Here is a 19117-nt window from a genome sequence, read left to right as displayed (position 1 = left end):
ACTCACGGTGGTTTCGACCCAGAGGCGCATTGAACGACCTGCCCGCAGCCATCCGGCCGAAAGCGGCTGCATCTGTTTCTTTTGTTGTCATACATCCTGGCACTCTGCCGCAAGTTTTCATGAACCAAGGATTCTTCAGCTGTTTAAAATAATACTTTGAAAGTCACTGGTCTGACTTCTAGAGATGACCTGAAAAGCTGGCTATGAACACCTGGGAAATTTAGATGAAACGTAAAAAAAAAAAAAAAGCGTCCTTTTAAACACAGAGCTGAGTGTGTAAGAAAGTAAGGGAAATAATACCAGAGAGAGAAACGGGAAAGGCAGAAAGAAGGGCGAGCGTGTGAACGGGTGCGGGCGGGGCGGGGCGTGTGACGTGACGGGCGGGGCGGGCGGTGGCAGCAGTAGGTAGGACACGTCCCGACAGCCCAGGAGCCCGGGTTTTACCGCCGCGTGGGAACGAGAGACGATCGGGTCCCTTGCATCATTCCCAAGCGCCCTCGAAATCGCTACCATAAGTGATCACCCACTAAGCCACAAAGGTACTCTCGGCAAACCCCGAGGGGCTGGCATCAGAGCGACCGTGTCTCTCGCCCCGATGCATTTTAATCAGTAATGATAAGAACAGAGCGAAAAGTGACTGGCACCGTGCGCGTTTGAAAACACACCTGCAAATAACGTGCGTGTCGAAGGAGAAATCACACCGGAAATTCGAAAATATTTCGAATGCAATGACAGGTAAATAATAACTACACTCACCGGAAACAGCTACAACAGTATTTTGAGAGAAACGTTATAGCTTTAAATGCTTATATTAAAGGGGGAGGAGGAAGATCGAAGAGATGAGCTTACGATTCAATCAGGAAATTAGAAAAATTAAATGGAGCAATATAGAAAACCCGCAAAAAGTAGAAGTGTATAAATGACAATAATAAGAGCGGAAGTTGATACAATTAAAAAGAAATAATAGAATAAGTAGAATAGTCTTTGAAAAGACTAACAAAAGGGGCCAATCTTCAGGCAGGGTTGATCCAGAAAAAAAAAAGAGAGAGCGAGAAGGTATTAATAACATAAAGAATGAAGACAAGAACATAAATACAAGGAAAAGATTTTTTCGACATTACATGAAAAAAAAATTTATAATAATACATTTGAAAATTTTACGTAAAATAAACGATTTTCTAGAAACATATAATTCACTCACGCAGACTCAAGAAGAAATAAAAACCCCAAACATACCAACATTATGAGTTGAATTCTTTCCCCTCGAAAAGATATGTTTAAGCCCTAAGCCCCAGTGCCTCAGGATGTGACCTGATTTGGAAAACCGGCCGTAGTTCATGAAGACGAGGTCACACAGGAGTGGGGTGGGCCACTGTGCGCTGTGACAAGCGGACGGCCACGTGAAGTCACAGACACGGGGAGAAGGCCCGTGAAGACGGAGGCAGAGACCGGAGCGACATGACGCACGTGACAAGATGAAGCTGGGAGAGGCGTGAGAGAGATTCGGCCTCGGAGCCTCCGGGACGGACCGTCTCTGCCGACGGCTTGACCTCAGACTGCTGGCGTCCGCGGCGGACGGAGAACACATTTCTGCATTTTCAAATGGGCCCCGTCTGTGGCACGTTGTCATGGGAAATGAATATAAACGACGAGCACCAGAGTGAAGTGGCAGTTTAAAATCTGCACACTCACACGCAGACTGACCCATTTCAGCCTCCTCGCCACATGGACACGTGAACCGAGGCCCTGAGGGGTCTCCTGCGCAGACTCCCCGGCCAGCTGGTGGGCGGGGTGGCACAGGGCACTCAGGGTAGGCAGACAGGTCCCGAGCACCGGGATCTGAATTGGGACAATCAGCCCTGCGAGCTTCTCATAGGCTCGTCTTCTCTCCCCAGGTGCATCAAGGCGACGCAAAACTAGATCTCTACCCCAACAAGAACATCTTCCAAATTCTCTTTCCTGACGGATCGGGCCAGATATAGTATCCGCTAGAGCACGAAGACACATAAGGACACATATGGCGCCTAAAATGTGTGTGATTCGGGGCCGGGGCCTGGGTTTTACTGAACCCGCAAACTCTGCGGGCTCTGCCTTTTCAAGGGGACCCCAAGAGGCTGCTTGTGCCTTAACCACCTTCTAGCTACCCATCCAGGAACCTGGCTCTGCTCATCCTCAGCTCGGCAGAGAGCAAGTTCACGTACATCATTCTGGAAGACAGCAAAGAAATGCAAATACAGGCCCTCGTCAACAACAGCGGCCACGCCACCTTCCATGACGAAAACAGAGAAATCTGGTGAGTGTGGGCCATGTGTCCCGAGCACTCTTTTCCGTGGAAAGCAGTGTGCTTGAAGGCTCCATCCGCCCTCCAGATTCTGACCGTCAGGCTGGGGTGGGGCCTGGAGCTCTGCATTCTTCAAAGCTCCCACGCGGTTGGGCAGGTCAGCCGGGTGTGGGACCCCAGGCGGCGCACCCTCCACCAGCCTCCGAGGCTTCAGAAAGTGGCCAGTGCCCACGAGCCGGCAGCAGCTGCCCAGCACGGCCCGTCTGCCAGGGCCACGGCCCCCAAGGGCCATGAGATAATGGCGGGACACTTCGCTCCTCATCACCACCGGCGGGGAGCTGCCTCCCTGGCCCCCCACGGCCCGGGTGAGGGTGGCTGCTGCGCTGACACCCCAGACTCCAGGGAAGCCTCGCCTTTATGAGGAAATGGGCCCGGATGTCCCGTCCTGGAGGGCGGGTTCCCCCGCCTCAGCCTTGCTTCCAGGCCTCGGGCAGCAGCCTCGCAGGCAGCCCAGGGACCGTCTCCCTCTTGCCTTGGGACCTGCCATCCTCTTGCCCTGAAAGTTTTCCGAAGCTGCTAACCTTGTCACAGCTCGAGGGCGGGAGACACACAGGTGGCTTTTCCCTCTAACGCTGAGCGCCCCCTCCTCTGGCGAGGACAGGAGGGAGGCTGCCCGGTGCTGATAGCCAGTGGGTGAGGCTCGGCGTAGCCTCGTAAATCTCCGCAAACGGCCCATGAAGGGTCCTGCCCACCGGGCCACAGACCAAAGCCCCGGACACGCCGAGGGACCTCCACCCTTACCCCAGCTGGCCTGGCCCCTCTGCCCACGGCAAGCGGCCCCTCCACACTCAGCTGGACACTGCTGCCTGACCGCCCTGTCCTGCCTCCCCAGGGCAGCTGCATGCTCTGGCTTGACTTAACCACAGCAAAGCAGTGCTGAAGGCATTTGGGCATCAGAGACCTGGATGGGGGAGAAACTGTCCCTGCGTACCCCCCCACTCCCGTCACCCCCAAAAGGCCACACACAGGGCAGAAGGGGCTCCCCATTCCCGAGGATGGCAGCACCCAAGAAAAATGTGACCCCAAGAAAAATCCCCCTAAGGGGATTCATCAGAACACAGTTCTGTTGTCACGGGACATTTTTGGAAAAGATCTTCCAAGTTTTTCGGGAAGCACAGAGCTGTCAGGCAGGGCCCACCCCCCGAATCAGTGCCAGGGATCCCCGCAGCTGCTGCCCAGGCTGGGCTGGGGGGAGCCCCACACTGCGTGGGCACGGGACGGCTTTGCGGCCACGCCGTCCCAGCATTCCCGGTCATGTTTTGATGTCCACCTCATCAGAGAAGGCAGAGGGCGTGGTTGTAGTTTGCTGGGTGTGTGGACGCTAAACCCCAGCTTCTCCCCCAAACTCCAGGCCCTGGGCTTGAGGAAACCCAGACCGGACCTCCCACCAAGTTTCAGGGTCCCTCCCACCCAGCGAGGGGCCCCAGACTTGCCTAAAATCAGGGACCCTGGTGGGTGGGTCTACCCACACCATAGCTTGGGGTCCTTGCACCCCTTGAGGAGGGACCTCCAGATTCAGACATTTCAGGGTGTTCTAGACCCTGCTTTCCCAAGGAAGCCTTAGCCCAGAGCCAGGTCCCCCGAGGCAGGCGCTGACCTCTAACCCCGGGGAGCGGGGAGGGCCTGACGTGAGGTGGGGGCGATGTAAAGGGTTGGAGCCTGCAGGTCTGCCCTGCGGGGTGAGAGAAGGGTCCCCTCTCTGTCCCCTCTCCGTGGACGACTGTAACCCTAATGTTCGCCGACGTCCTGCAGTGTGCAGGCAGCAAACCCTCACGACGACCCCACGAGGAAACCACCGGTATTATCTGCATTTTTTAGTTGAAATTGAGGCATAGAGAGGTTAATGACTACTGGACTCACTGCTCCCAAGTGTGCGCACACGCGCGTGTGTGTGTGCACGTGTGCGTTTCACGTAGCGTCACAAACACGAGCAAGTAGTGAAAATTAAGTCGTCTGATGCACACACTCCCAGCTGAGGCTGAACGAGGTGGGTGTCCCCTGGCTTGGGGCGGAGGAGGGAGGCAGGAGCACAGGGCCGTGTCATGCAGGGAGCCCCAGCTCTGGGGCCAGGTGGCATCTGCCGGGACGGGCTGTTTGTCGGCTCTAAGGTGACCTAGGTGAGCTAGGTGCACGTATATTTCTCCTAGGACGACGGGTTCAGTATTTACTAACATTCGAAGCGACTTAATAGACCCGAACTGCACATTGCAAATAGCAAGGTCAACTGGACGGATTAGTAAATTATAGGAGGACAGCAACGGGGTGGAGGACAGCAGAGGGGCAGGTCAGGACAGGGCTGCCCCCAGGGGGTGACGCTTAAGCTGAAACCTGAAGGCGAAGCAGGAGCCAGCTGGCTGTGCTGGCTCCATCCCGGGAACAGGAAGCAGCATGGGAGCCGGTGGCCAGGGACAGAAGACAAGAGGGAACTCGGACACGGGTGGGGGGACAGGCAGCACCTAGTCTTGGGTCTGCCTTCCCGGTGGAGACTTCTCCCACGAGCCAAGACCTCTGGTCCCCTGTGGCCTGTGTGTGGGCAAAGAAAGACCAAGAAGGAGGGGCGGTTCAGGGGGAAGGGGCAGGCCCGTGTCACCACAGGAGAGGCCGCGCCCTTCGCCCCAGGGCCAAGCACAGTGGCTGCCAATGCAACGTCTTGGTCTAGGTTGAGCCTGAGCCCAAACCTGGGCTACTACTTTGCCAAAGACCAAGCCCAGAAGGCCTGGAACTGGTGGAATCTGAGCGACCACGTCCACGCGCCCCCCATCCGGCCCATCTCCCTCAGGATCAACCAGTACATCGAGGTGCAAATCAGGACCCAGGACAAGATCACCTTCTGCTTCACCCACCAAAAGCAGCACATCTGCTTAAACCTGGGCACCAAGTATAAGGTACGGTCAGCTCCCACGCCTCTGCCGGGCGGGGGGCCCCTGCACGCGGCCCACGGCTGGATTGCACCGGTTCGTGCCATGGGCCCCAGCCAGGTTCTGCATGACTCCCACCCACAGAAAACAAGGGGCCCCCCACCCCGCCCAGATGCTTGACCATACACAAAGGCATTCATTTCACATCTGCGAGCCGTGAGATTTGGCTCTGAGGAAACTGACATCCCCCCATCGCTCAGCCATGAGCCAGACAAAAAAAAAAAAAAATGTCAACACGCGTTGTCTCACCTGACACTCACGACGGCCCTGTCAGATGGCAGGGCCAGAAACAAAGGAGAAGTCCGTGTCCCCAGCCCTGCCATCCGTGTCCTCATCTCAAAACAGATGGCCACCTGGAAGGCCGTGGCCCCCTGCCTAGGCCGGGCAAGAAAGTCTGGGGAAGGAATAGCCTCCTGGGGCCACCGTGACACATGACCACACACCGGGGGGACTTAAGGCCACAGAAACGTATTCTCTCGCAGTTCTGGAGATGAGAAGTCTAAAACCAAGGTGTTGGCGGGGCCGTGCCAACCTCCGGAGGCTCTGAGGCCGGGTCCTTCCTGCCTCTCCCAGCTCTCAGGGCTCCCAGGCCTCCCTTGGCTGGTGGCACCATCGCTCCCGTCTCTGCCTCTGTCTTCAGGAGCCTTCCCCTCTGTGTCCCTCCGTGTCCCCTCCGTGTCCCTCCGTGTCCCTCCGTGTCCCTCCGTGTCCCTCCGTGTCCCCTCCGTGTTCCTCCGTTCCCCCCCTGCCGTGTCCCCTCCGTGTTCCTCCGTGTCCCTCCGTGTCCCCTCCGTGTCCCTCCGTGTCCCTCCGTGTCCCCTCCGTGTCCCTCCGTGTCCCCTCCGTTTCCCTCCGTGTCCCTCCGTGTCCCTCCGTGCACTCCATCTCCCTCTCCCGCCCCCTATAAGAACACCGGCCATCAGATTTAGGGCGCGCCCTGAATCCTCACCCTGCGGTTCTCCATTTAATTACACCTGCGAAGATCGTATTTCTAAATACAGTGATATTCATGAGTGACTGCGGGTTAGGACTTCGACATGTATTTTGGGGGCCACGAGTCAAGCCCCTACAAATGATGAGTCTGGACCCTAGAGTTTGCACCATAAGAGGACAAGAGGGTGGGCTGAGCCCCCCTCCCGAGGACCAGAGTCAAGGAGAGGAGTGGGGGTGTCCTCGGACCCACCGTTCCTGCTCCAGCTCCCCTGCCCCATCCTGCAGAAGGCGCTTCGTACAGACCCGCCAGAGAGGCGTTCAGGACTGCATGAGCGGGCGGACGGACGGACGGACAGACGGACATGTCTCCTGGGAAGTGAGGCAGACGGAGAAGTAGGCTGAGGGAGGAAGCAGCCACACAGCAGAAGCCAGCGAAAATATTATCTGAAAGGCGCGGAGGGGATGTGTGGGCTTAGAGTGACCCACCACGCCAGTTTGCCCAGGACTGAGGGTTTTCCAGGACATGAGACATTTCGTACTGAGGCTGGGACGGTGCCAAGCAGAGCCAGACAGCTGGCCATCGAGATTCCCTTGCCTGCTGTTCTGCAGGCTGAATAATAAGGCCCCAGCCTCCTTACCTGCCCTGGGCTTTCCAGCGGGCAACCCAGGAAAGAGGAGGCACACACAGACCGCCCCGAGTTTTCCGTTTGCCCCTGCACAGTGGTGACAAGCCAAGAGAGAGCTTGAGGACCTGGGCCACTGGCCTTCGAATCGCGGTGGGGGTGCATTGAGGGAGGAGGGCCAGGGACATCGATGGCCCACAGGGCAGGTAAAGGGCTGACGCGGGCGGAGAGCCTGGTGCCAGCGGAGGGTGCGCCCAGAGGAGGCAGATCAGCACAGACGTGGCTGGCCGTCGGGCCGTCAGGGTGCTCGCAGGCCAGGTGGCAGCCCCGCCACTCCCTGTGTGACACCTCACAGGCCTCTTGGTCTTTCTGAGCCTGTTGTCATCTGCAAAACAGGACACAGCGTCATCGTAAGGCTTCAGCAAGACGCTCTGTGTGAAAACAGTTCAGAATCCGGATACCTCACAGGCACGGGACATGCTGGCATCAGCCTTTGCCATTCCCCCTGCCTCCAGGGGGCCCTGGGCTCAGTCTGCCGTAGGCTACAAACCAAGGCAGAGGTGGCCCAGATACGCTTCTCGGGAGCCCAGGTGGACGTGGGCTCGTGGCCAGGCATGGCAGACAGTCTCTCGGCCGTGGTTGGGCCTCAGTCTGCCCCCACAGTAGGGGATCATAGGGAGAAGCCAGATGCACCCAGGGGGGCACAGCCTTTGGAAGGCAAGCCATGCCGGGGCTCAGGCACTGGCACCTTTGGTTTGGGGTCAGGCTGGGATGTGGCTCCTGGAGCAGGTCTAGTGAGGGTGCTTGTGGGATTTGCCCTGGAGAGTGAGGGCTGGGGCCTGGGCACAGGGGCCTCATCCTGGGGCGGGGAGCGGGGGATGGGGGGCCAGGGCAGCACTTGCCCTCACCCGGCCCCCCATGAACCCCGCAGTTCGTGACCCCAGACATGCTGAGCGAGATGAAGAGCCAGGTGGCCCTGGAGGTGGACGCTGGCCCATGGGTGCGGAAGATCCGCGTCCTCCTGGGAAAGATGAGCAGAGTCGTGAACTTCCTGACCATCTCGGAGTTGGAAAACTTCCTGGAGGCCAGCGGCATCCTCCTGATAGACAACCCAAGCCTTAGCGAGAAGTTCAGGTCCCGGGTCGAGGCGGCCACCACCCTGGTCCCCGGCTCCTTCAGCTCCTACTGAAGGTCTGGGGAAGGCGGGGTCATCAGAGGCACCAAGGAAACCCCACAGCCCCGTGTAGGTCCTTCGAGAGCTGGTTTGTCATTCGGGAGCCGTCACAGCGATTTGATTCAAAAAAAAAAGTGTTGGGCAGATCTGGTGGACGCTGAGACGGGACACAGAAAGGACAATCTCGTCGGCAAGTCGATCCCGCAGACAATACACGGCCCCAGCTGTGCCGCCTGCTTCTCCTGGTGACCTGAGTGTGGCAGTTCTTCCGTGGCCTCCCTGTAGACTTAGGTTGACTCGGGACACAGACTGTCCCCAGTCTAGCTCTGCCAAGTGTTGGCTGCGTGACCTCGGACAGCTATCTCTATGCCTCAGTGTCCCCATCTGTAAAATGGGTCTAGAAAGAGCAGAGCAGGCGGCCCTCACTCTGACCCCATCGCAAACACCCGCTCTGCCACCGCTGGCATCAACCAAGCCCAGGCAGCAGACCAGCAGCAGCCTGCGGCAGGCCCCCCAAACTAGGGCCCAACCGAAGCCCAACCAAAAGGACCCACACTTAACCACCCCCCTCCGGCAGCTGGGACCCTTTTGGTCACTGGTAGCAGCCACCAACTCGAGTAGGTAAAGCAAAATGGCATCCGTAACCTGGGCGGAAGACGCAGTGGGTCCTCCGGGGTGGCGCGTGGAAGGCCTCGCACGCGCACCTCTGGCCCGGGCCTTGTTCACAAGCACGAGTTCCATGTGCCTGTTCACGTGACCTTGTCTCCTGCTCTCCCTCACCCGTGGCCTCTGAGGCCTGGGTCAGGAGGCCACTCCCGGTGCAGCCCGGGGTGGGGAGGGAGGGTGGAGTCATGTCTTGGAAACACAGCTCCTCGTAGATGCCTCAGCATGGGGAGGGGTGGTAGTTTCTAGAAGATGAGCCGGGCAGTGCGCCTTCTACACAGTCACAGCACACTTCCGAGGATGATCTCGGCTGCAGCTAAACCCCGACCGTACAGGAAACCCCTTATTCCGGCTCAGCCCAGCAGTGAGCCATTCCCTGCCAGGGACGGCCACACCCAAGCCCCACCTTTCGGGACCCTGCTCCCCTGGCCCTAACCTGGCCAAATGTCCCGTCGTCACCCCAAACCGCAAGGCTGGGCAGCCGGGGTAGGACTGGAGTGGTAAGGCTGGCAGAGGAGAGCGTTACACGCTCGCTTCCACCACGTGACTGTCACGCCGTGGCGGTGAACAGTGCCATCGGCCAAGACGTGCCGCAGCTGCAGCCGTAAGTGACCGTGGCCCCCGCAGCCGAGTGCCTCACGGGCCAGCCTCGCCTTTCAGGGGGCCTGGTTAGTTCTGCACCTTTGCTCAGTGCGTGGAGAAGACCCTTTCCTTACCAGGCACTAGCGACAAGCTCCTGGGTCACACTGGGCAACAAACGCGTCCTCCCAAGCTCGCAGCCCCGTCTCAGAGCCAAGCCAGACGTTTCCCCCGGGACCGAAGGCCGTGGGGTCGGAGGCACATGTCCTGGCCCCACCGCCTGCTCGCTGGGGGGCGCGTGACTCTGTGACTGCTTCCTTGTCTGTAAATGCGGGGGGTGGAGGCGGGTTCTAGCAAAGACCATAGGACCTGGCATCAGCCAAGCAGTCAGCGGGGCGCTGAACAGATGTGGGCTTCTGCTGTGACCAGCCATTCCCTCCCCCTGGTCTTTCTCCCGTCAGAAGATGGTTCCATTAACGCAGCGGCTGTTAACAGGTGTCCCCGCAGAGGCGTTTTGTTTGGTCAACCCCGATTTAAAGTATTTTGCTGCCAACACTGGCTAGACGGGAGATCTCACAGAAATATGGTTTACCAGCTTCTCCTGTGACCGCTGCTCTGCATCTGTGATGTCAGAGGCCGGACAGAATCCCGAGGCACCCAGGGACGATTTTCAGTAGGAAAAGCCAATCAGCTCACAGATGCCGGAGGAAATGAAGTAGCCACCCGGAGGGCCGGGCGTCACACTCCAGACCCCTCCCTCTGCATCAGCTTGCTGGGGCTGCCGTGACGAAGGGGACACACAGGGGGGCGGCTTCCGCGACAGAAACGTACTGTCCGGCGGTGGTGGAGCAGGGAGTCCGAAGTCAAGGGCCTCCCCGGAAGGCGCTGGGTTTCCAGGCGTCTCTCCGGGCTGCCGGTTGCCACGCGCCGTTCTCCCCGAGTGCGCGTGTCAGATTCCGCCTTCTCATCCAGGCCCCGGCGGTGCCGGACGGGGGCCCCCCCCGCTCCAGGACGGCCTCCTCTAACTAGTGGCCGCATCTGCAACAGCCCCGTGTGCCAGGAAGACCACAGCCTGCGGCACTGCGGGGGACACAATACAGCCCTAAACGCCCTGTCTGCCTCACACCCCGGCCTCTCCCAGCCCCTCAGCTTCCCCAGGGGGCAATTTCTCTGACTCATTTTATCCTCGATGAGTTGGCAGGAAAAGGTGTTTCTCCTAGAAACGGAAGGGAGGGAAGCTGGGCAGCTGCTCGACCCTGCCCTGTCCTGTTACACACGGGGTCCCCGACGGGTAAGTCCAGCAGTGAATACCCGGAGGAGGCCAGTCTGGTCCCCGGCCCCGAGAAGTGAATGCCTAGTTAATTCAGTACTTAATTACGCCACGCCACAAACAGACAGTGTACGCCTAGCATGTGCTTGGGGACCGAAGAGAGAACGGGCTGTCTGCCCTCGGGGATTACAGAGCGGGGGTCAGAGACACGAGCAACAGCGAAACGGTGACGTGGTGGCTTTGTGGAGAAGCGCACGCGGGAGCAAAGCAGCAGAGTCACCTGGGGGAGGGGGAGGGGTCACAGGAAGCCTCTCTGAGGAGGTGGCCTTTGAGCCAGAGCTGATGAATGAAAAGGAGAGGGAGTGGGCGTGGGGGTGCGTCATGGGGGTCCCCAGGAGAGGCAGGGACAGAGAGAGAGGGCACTGAGGGCGACATACAGGTTACGGCACTGGGGGACCAGCTGGAGAGTGTCTTTTTCTGACTGCCTAGTCCTCCTCGTGAGTGTGTTACAGGACAGCAGTGCCCCATTCATCACCAAACCAGCAAAGGCTGTGTCAGTCACAGGCCAGTCAAGGCCACTTAACAAGTTAATACTAAAAGGGAACTAAAGGACAATTCCATGGGAAACAAGAACAGCAAATGCAAAGCAGAGCTCGCCTGACTCACACCTTGCTGAGCAGACGAGACGGCAGCCCGTGGCTGCCGGGAGGGGGGCGGGTGCACAGGACGGGGTCGCGAGGGTGCAGAGGCTGGACCACCACTGGGTACCAGGAAAACTCGCTGGAGAACGACCACTACCAGCCCTCCGTGCTCTGCGGACAGCTGCGGTGTGGAAAGAAAACAGCCCCACCGGACAGAGCCCCGCTTCCCTATGCCTTGCGGGGCACCTCCAGCACCCTACAGAGCCTAACGTCGCACCAGCTGGCAGAGGAGACATGTCTCCAGGGCCCAGCTTCGGCATCTCGAAGCAGGGCAACACAGAGTGGATTTGGAGCTGAGGCAATGAGCCAGTGACTAGCACAGAGACCATCCTCCTCCTTGCTCTAGAACTCTCCCGAGCGTGGAAAACAACGCACGCACACACGCACGCACGCACACTCGCACGCCTCGTGAGCTTGGCTGAGAGAAAAGCAGTTTACAATCCGGGCTGGCAGCAGACAGACAAAAAACAAACACGCAAACCATCTCGTGTGCCACGTGAAGACAGGTGAGCCAGGTGAGGGGGACAGCAAGTGCTAGAGACTGGGGTCCCTAAGCACAGCAGGGTAATTACTCATTGTGGGAGGCTGTCGCATGCACTGTAAGGTATTTAGCAGCCCTAGTTGACTTCCAACAACTAGAAGCCAGTAATACCCCTACACATACATATGCCAGTCAGGACAACCAAAATGTCTTCAGACATTGCCGAATGTCCCTTTGGCGGGGGGCGCCATCCCTTGTCGAGAACCACGGCTGAAGATCACGTTTGGGTTTCTGGTTTTAGGGCCCAGCGTAAGTCAATCTTGGCAAATGTCTCGTGTCCTTGAAAGGAATGTGTTCTGCAGCAGCTGGGGATTCCGATTAAATGAGGCAACTCATGCACATCCAGACTGTAGTTCATTCTGTAATCACCCTCCACTTAAAAAACGAAATCAGTGCTGTGAAAACAAGCCGACGAAGACCTTAAGGGAGGTTGTCTTAAAAGGGACTAAAAACACTCAAATACCAAGTAAAATGTATGAACCTGGGTGAAAAAAAAAAAAAAAGCTGAGACATTTGGGGGACAATTGAGGAAACTGAAATATGGACTACGCGTTAGAAGTTACTGAATTTGGGGGGATGATAAAGGTACTTAGGTTCTGTAGAACGCCCTTGGTGACTGGGGATGGGTGTGGAAGTATTTAAGGGTACCATGTCATGAAGCGTGCAGTTCACTTTCAAATCGTTCACGTGTGTATGCGCATATGCTGATAATTAAAACCCACTTGGTTAAAAATGTGTAAAAGAGCGCGATCTTATAAGAAAAATTGTTTTAGAATATACACAGAAAAACCCAAAAGCTATATGCCAAACATTTAACAGCAGTTACCTTTCGGAGTTCATTTATGAAAGACTCTCATATTTTATATTAAAATTCAAACCCTACAGAAATGTCTTATAGTGGACATATTTTTATAATCAGAAAAGGTTTGAAAAACCCCTTATTTCCAAAAAGAAAGAATATATTCACCAGATGACTATTTATTGGATTCCACTATTTCAAGTTTCCAGCGGCTGCTTCCTATTTGTGGGGGACGGGAACGAGATGGACAAGCTAGCGGAAGACCCGCCAGGAGGGGAATGTTCCAGAAAGGACGCGATGCCTTTGAATGCATTGAAAAGAATGTGTTCTGCAGTTGTTAGGTATTCGGAATTGTAATGAGGAACCCCGGGCGCATCCGGACTGCAGTTCATTCTATAACTAGTCTACACTTAAAAAGAAAAAAAGCCAGTGCCATGAAAACAAGCCAACAAAGCTTAAGAGGAGTCGTCTAAGTTCAAAGGGGCTAAAGAAATGCAAAGACCAAGTGAAGATATTTCTTGGGTAAAAAAGCCCCTCTTTTCTGAGAAATAACGTTCTCATCCTCGTCCCCAGGATCCGGTACAAATGGCTGCTGGTCAAAAACTAAAGTTGACTGTTCTTTCTTACTTGTAAGGAAATAGCAGAAGACAATCGAACACATGGAGTTGTTAAACCAAAAGAAAACTTCAAAAGTGTTTTCACGGCTACTTCAGTAACGCTAAATTTCATCACAAACAACCACAGTCGACACCACTCAGAAGACTGGCACTTTTGTAAATCAAAAAAAAATTAAATTTTTTCAACAAATTAAGCATTAAGATGCATCAGAAATGTCTTTCCACAACAATTATCTTGCCAGAAGAATCCACGCGGCAGCAGTGGAGCTGGGGAGATGGCGTGGCCGTCAGCGTCCCGCTGGTGGACGGTGCGCCAGGCCTGCACGACGTCGCCCCTGGGGGCTGGGGAGAGGTGCACGAGATACTTCTTACAGCCACATGGGGATCTACGGGGTAGCTCAATAAATGTTTCAAGTAAAAAAAAAAAAATTTAAGCATTCACACACATGACAGACCCATGAGGACAAAGTAGGAAGCAAAAATCTTTATTTTTAAAAAATTCACATTTATTAAAAACAGCAATTTCTAGCCAAATAATATAAAGCATTTTAAATTAATTATTTGAAAGTATGTACACTCTCTGTATAAGTGAACACTCGAAACTGTACAGATTTAAACAAATATTCATTTAGCAAACAAGCTGGATCACTATCACCTACTCAGCACTTTGTAAGGGTGTTTGCGTGTTTCAAAAAATAAAAGATTCAACACAAGAACAAGTGTTGTCGAATATTTTTATCCTTAAGAACACACTCTGCTCTGTACATCAAATTAAATCGTTCGCGTATGTACAATAATCATGCCCTCATTTCTTTGGAAAGGCTTTACAAAAATCAAATGTACATATCATACACAAAACTGGGTATTTTACAGTTTATTTCATTAAACACATACTTAAAATAGTTAAGTGGAAGTAAATACAGTCTCCTAGTTCGTTCATTCCATGTAGAGGAATGACCGTGGACCCTCATCACCTTCTACCTCCGAAGCACAGAGTGCTGAGCTCTATCGAGCGACATCCTTCGCCGACTTGCACTGGGCTGGAAAACGAGTGACCCGCTTAGCATGACAGACGTCAGGGTGTGCAACCTACCTACGCACTGTGGGATCTGCTTGAAGGGGATGCGAGTGCCGCTCGTCGCGTGGCGTGAGGTCTGCGGGCTACGGTTCCAGAAGCCTCCGCAGTGTTCAATCTCTAGACTAGTGTTTGAACAGCTCAAAATTCCTTTTGAACCAAAAAGCAGGCTACTTCCACTATGGCGGCAGAGGCAAAACCAGTCCAATCAGGAAACGGGTATTTATAGGACAACGCACAGATGTGCGTAACTTACTGTATCTGATGATCCCTGATACAGTGCGGTACAGGTTTGGGGGGACCTCTTCATCCTCCTTGCCTCTGTTAGTTAAAGGGTCTCGGCTGGAGCAGGTGCGCAGCACGGCCACAGAGTTCACAGGACGTGAAAGCTTCTCCAAGGACGACTGGAGCCAAAGGCAGCGACAGAGGCCGGTGGCAGCACGAGACGCGCTCTTCCTCAGGCGCCAGGTCCGACGCCTTACGCAGCTCGCCCCACTCGCACACTCCCTGCTGCTCCCCGAGGCCCACGGAAGACATGGCGCGTGTCTGCCGCACAAGGCTGCAGCTCCCTGCCCTTGCCCTTGACCCTTCCGAACCTGACCTCACATCGAATACACAGGAAGGTAACTTCCGGAATTCTGGGGAAAGCAGAACATGTCCTCAGAAGGATCCGACCTCCTCCAAACTAAACTTCGACGTGACAGGAGAAACATTCACAAAATCGAGTGTAGGAATAACACGTGTGGAGCACAAACCAGCCGCGTGGAGCGTGCGGTGGTGGAGCGCGCGGTGGGGGAACGCGCGGTGGGGGAGCGCCGTGGGGTTCCACGCTTCCACGAGCCTCACCCCCGCAGCTGCTCGTCAGCGCCATTTCCATCAGGTTCGCCCTTGCCCGAGCTGCTGACGGCGATCTCCACCGCACATCGAGTGCTAAGGGCCGCCTCGCCGCGGGCCCGCCACGCTGCCTCGTAAAGACTTACGTTTCTCGTGGCCACTTAAATGAGGCGGTTACCACCACTCAAAGAGGAATCTTTGGCATGTGGATGTTTTTAAAAGGGAAACACCAATCCTGTCACACTCCGCTTACACTTGGTTCCGCAGCCAGCACTGAGCAGCACGCCGGTGTGGTTCTTGGGGACACTCCTCAATGCCCTGCAGGTCACGTGCGTCCTCAGCCACTCCTACCGGACGGGCCATCCACGCGCGCAGCCCACGGGCCTGGTTATTTAGAAACAGACAGGAGGAGGCTCAGCTGAAAAGCAAAGGGAAAGGCTGCGTTAGCTGTGCCGTGGGGAAGGCGGCCAGGGCCTCAGACACAGAACGAGGGCGAGAGACTCAGAGTTTTGAGAGACCAGTAAACATGGCTGCCAGGTAAAGACCAGACCCGCAATGCTGGTCTCATTCCTGAAGCCGTCACTGGGCGCTAAGTTTGGGGAGAGACCCTCCGTCATCACCCAGCCAGGCCCTCAACACATTTAGAATCCAAGGAAGATGACAGAAAAAACTACGTACCAACGCTGTCCAAGGGCTGAAATACAGCTAAATAATCAATTTCACCTTTTTCTATGCAGAGTGTGTTTTGGGAAGAGTTGTGTAAGTCAAATTCTTCCACTGACTTTTAAATGCATGAGAACAGGCATGACACACGAATTTCAGAGCACATGCCAACTCTGACTGGACCCAGGAGCGCCCTGTCCAGAGCCGGGCAGAAAACCAGAGAACCCATCACGGTGCCAAGGGAAAAAGCGGCCAGCACACCGCACTCTGCCACCGAGCCCCAGCGAGACCTGCAGTTAAGTGAACATGGCGGTGAACCCCCTGTAGAGCACAAACTATTTTGGTAATCGAAATAATCACACCGTAACCTTGTATAAATGTGTACTTCAAAAGCAAGGGACACCAAATCACCTCTGCGTTTTTCCTAGCCAAAATACAAAACCTGGATCTAGTCATGAGAAAAAAGGAAGTCCAAATCAAGGGACACTCTACAAAACCGCTGGCTTGCGGAGGCCAAGAGAGGGGACAAGGCCGCAGAAGTGCCCCAGGTTGAGAGAAGCTGAAGAGACATGACACTTGACAGCACTACTGGGACTGGCCCCTGGACCGGGGAAAAACACACATAAAGGACGTTATTGGGACAACTGAGGAAGCTGAGCACAGACGGTGACTTAGGTGACAGTATCGATGTCACAGTTCCTGTTCTGGTAACCGCGGGGCGGGGGTGGGAGGACCCCGTGCTGTCAGGAAGTCCAACGAGGAGCAGTGTCGCCCAGCGCCCTCTGAAATGACTCGAAGGGGGCGGGAGGGCGGGGGAGGAGGGACCACAACGCTGCGAAGCCCGCGGCACATGCCCACCACCGGGAAGGCGCCTGACTGCCATGCCCGCACTCTCTGTACGTTTGAAATGAACAAAGTTTAAAAACGTTTGTACAGACGCTCAACTTACGACGGGCTCACGTCCTGATAAACCCACCGGAAGCTGGAAATACCGCACGCTGAAAATGCATTCGATACGCCTAACCTACCGAACGGCACCGCTTAGCCTAGCCGGCCTCGAACGTGCTCAGACACTCACACCAGCCTGGCTGACAAAACCGTCCAACACCACGAACGCACTGCAGAGTGTCGGCTGTTACCCTCGGGATCGCGTGGCTGGCCGGGAGCCGTGGCTCGCTGCCCCGCCACCGACGTCATGAAAGTATAGAAATTCAAAATTCCAAGAAGGGTTCACATTGTCAATAATTTGAAGAATCATACATTGAACCATCGTAAGTCAGGGGCCGTCTGTAGTGCCATATACTGGATTTTAAGAAAATGGGTTACAAACTTCAATTTCCAGGAGAATCTGAAATGGGAGGGAATGTGACAGAAAACCAGTGGTCCCCTCCGACAAACCTGCAGTCAGAATAGCAGGTTCGAGTTCCTGCCCTGCAGCACGTGGCCAGGGCCTTAACCAACGGTCGGGGCCACAGCTTCTTCTCCAGCAGAAGCGGGCAAACAGGGAGGTCGTGCGAAGATTAAATAAGATGACACGTGTCAAACGCTTAGGACGGTACTTGGCAGCAGTCAGCGGTCGGTAGTATCACCGATTACTATTATCTGGGGAATATTAACAGCTCTGAAACAGGACCGAGGCGCAGAGGGATGATGGTCTCTGTTAGTGTCTTTCGAACCGCTGCAACCACTGTGCATCATGGAAATAATTCAGTTGTTCATCAGCAGAACAGGCAAGAGAAGCAAGTGAGTTGCACCTAACGTGGGTGCTCACTTGCTGTAAATCTTTAAGTTACACATGCACACTCGTATCTTGCTGGCGGAAGTCGAACGTGGGCGCGGGAGCCCTGCGGGTTCTTGGGGGGCCCACCCAGCATTCCACATCCACATGCGACTGACCACGGCTGGGAGGACAGTCAGACGGCGACGCTGAATGGCCTCTCCTGGATCCTCCTCATACCGAGCACCTCCTCTCAGCGACGGCCCTGCTTCCGGGAGCCCCATCACACCCGCTGCCTCCCCACGGGGCCCACCCGCCTCCTCGCCTCTCCCACAACTGACCCCACGCACACCACAAAGGCTCCGCCCTCCACCTGCCCTGAGACTCTGTGCCCCTTCGCTGCTCAAGGACATTTTTCCAGCATCGATTTGCCCTCTTCGGATCTTCCCCATGAATATACACACACGCATTTCCAAGGTTAATTTCCAAGGAAGGTTAATAAAAGGCTGGACGGACTGGAACGGGAAGCGAGGCGTCTCCACATTTACCTTGTTCTATAATTCTGACTTGGGAACCATATAAATATTTTACATAATTTAAAAATAAAATTAAATCAAGATGGGGGGATCCCCAAATACTGAAAACGACCCTAACTACATATCAAGTTAGTAGCATAATCATAGACTATAATTACTTCAAATGACCTATAAAAAGTATTCCGACCGCACAGCCTAGAACTAGAGGTCTGTCTGTCGCGTGACCCCGCACACCCACACGAAAGGACACACACGGCCGTGAGAGAGCAGAGTCCTGACGGACTGCAGCGCGGATGAGCCTCGGAGACATGATGCTCAGGGGAAGAAGCCAGTCATCAAAGGCCACGTGTTCCAGGGCTCTCGTCAACGAAATGTCCAGAAGAGACAGACCCAGCGAGCCCAGAAGAGGGTTAGTGGAAGGGGGAGGGGAGTCGGCCCTTGGGGATGGGGTTCCTCTGGGGGGATGAAATATTCTGGAATTAGGTGCTGGCGATGGCGCACCACTTAGTGGACACACGAGAAACCACTGCACTGTCACTTTAGGCTGAATTTTATGGTACGTGAATTATACGTCGACAAAAACGTGACCTGTTGCTGCTCCAGCTCCATCTCTCTCCCCACGCAGAAACGCTCGCCGCCTCCACTCTCCCCACAGTCTCCGCCCCCTCCCACGCGCTCTCCCCAAATTCTCTGGTGCTTACCGCATGCTAAACTCCTAAACGATTCTAAACTTGAGCCGCCCCCAGCACCGGCCTAATGCTCGCCAGGTGCTGGACACAAAGCTGCCGCCTGGTCTGAGTCAGTCAGTGACAGTCTACACAGACTCAGCTCTATGCTTAGTTTTCTAAATTTAGGAGAGAGAGAGAAAACAGAAACACGGTCTAACATCTAGTCTAATCCCTAAAATAAGTTTCCTTTTTTTTTTTCATTTGAAACGTGGGCCGCTTATCAAGCATATTGCAAAGAAAATTATTCAGCGACAGTTCATTCATCCTAAACACAGCGACTTTCAGTATCAGAAAAATTAAAAAGCAATTGAAAATTCTAAAACCATCACCAAAAATTGGAGAGAGCAATTCAAAGTTTAAACTCCTGCTCACCGGAATTAAATAACGTCCAATTTTTAATACTAA

The 19117-nt window shown here is 55.0% G+C and overlaps 2 protein-coding genes across 2 annotated transcripts in view; one reads left to right on the top strand and one right to left on the bottom strand.

Moving 5' to 3' along the window:
- ERICH6B (glutamate rich 6B) overlaps positions 1-8004 on the top strand; it is a 35794-nt gene extending 27790 nt beyond the window's left edge. Inside the window, exons 7-10 of the mRNA XM_006914987.1 lie at positions 1896-1981; positions 2141-2293; positions 5001-5226; positions 7747-8004. Of these exons, the coding sequence (XP_006915049.1) occupies positions 1896-1981; positions 2141-2293; positions 5001-5226; positions 7747-8004 (723 nt within the window). The remainder of the gene's footprint in view (positions 1-1895; positions 1982-2140; positions 2294-5000; positions 5227-7746) is intronic.
- A 7304-nt stretch (positions 8005-15308) lies between these two features.
- Positions 15309-19117, bottom strand: part of COG3 (component of oligomeric golgi complex 3) — a 44738-nt gene continuing 40929 nt past the window's right edge. Inside the window, exon 21 of the mRNA XM_025048998.1 lies at positions 15309-15486. Coding sequence (XP_024904766.1) covers positions 15457-15486 — 30 coding nt within the window. The 3' untranslated portion in view covers positions 15309-15456. The remainder of the gene's footprint in view (positions 15487-19117) is intronic.

The sequence above is a fragment of the Pteropus alecto genome, unplaced genomic scaffold (genome assembly GCF_000325575.1).
Source record: "Pteropus alecto unplaced genomic scaffold, ASM32557v1 scaffold35, whole genome shotgun sequence".
In the NCBI taxonomy this organism is placed as follows: domain Eukaryota; kingdom Metazoa; phylum Chordata; class Mammalia; order Chiroptera; family Pteropodidae; genus Pteropus; species Pteropus alecto.
This window is presented reverse-complemented; position numbering and strand designations above follow the sequence as displayed.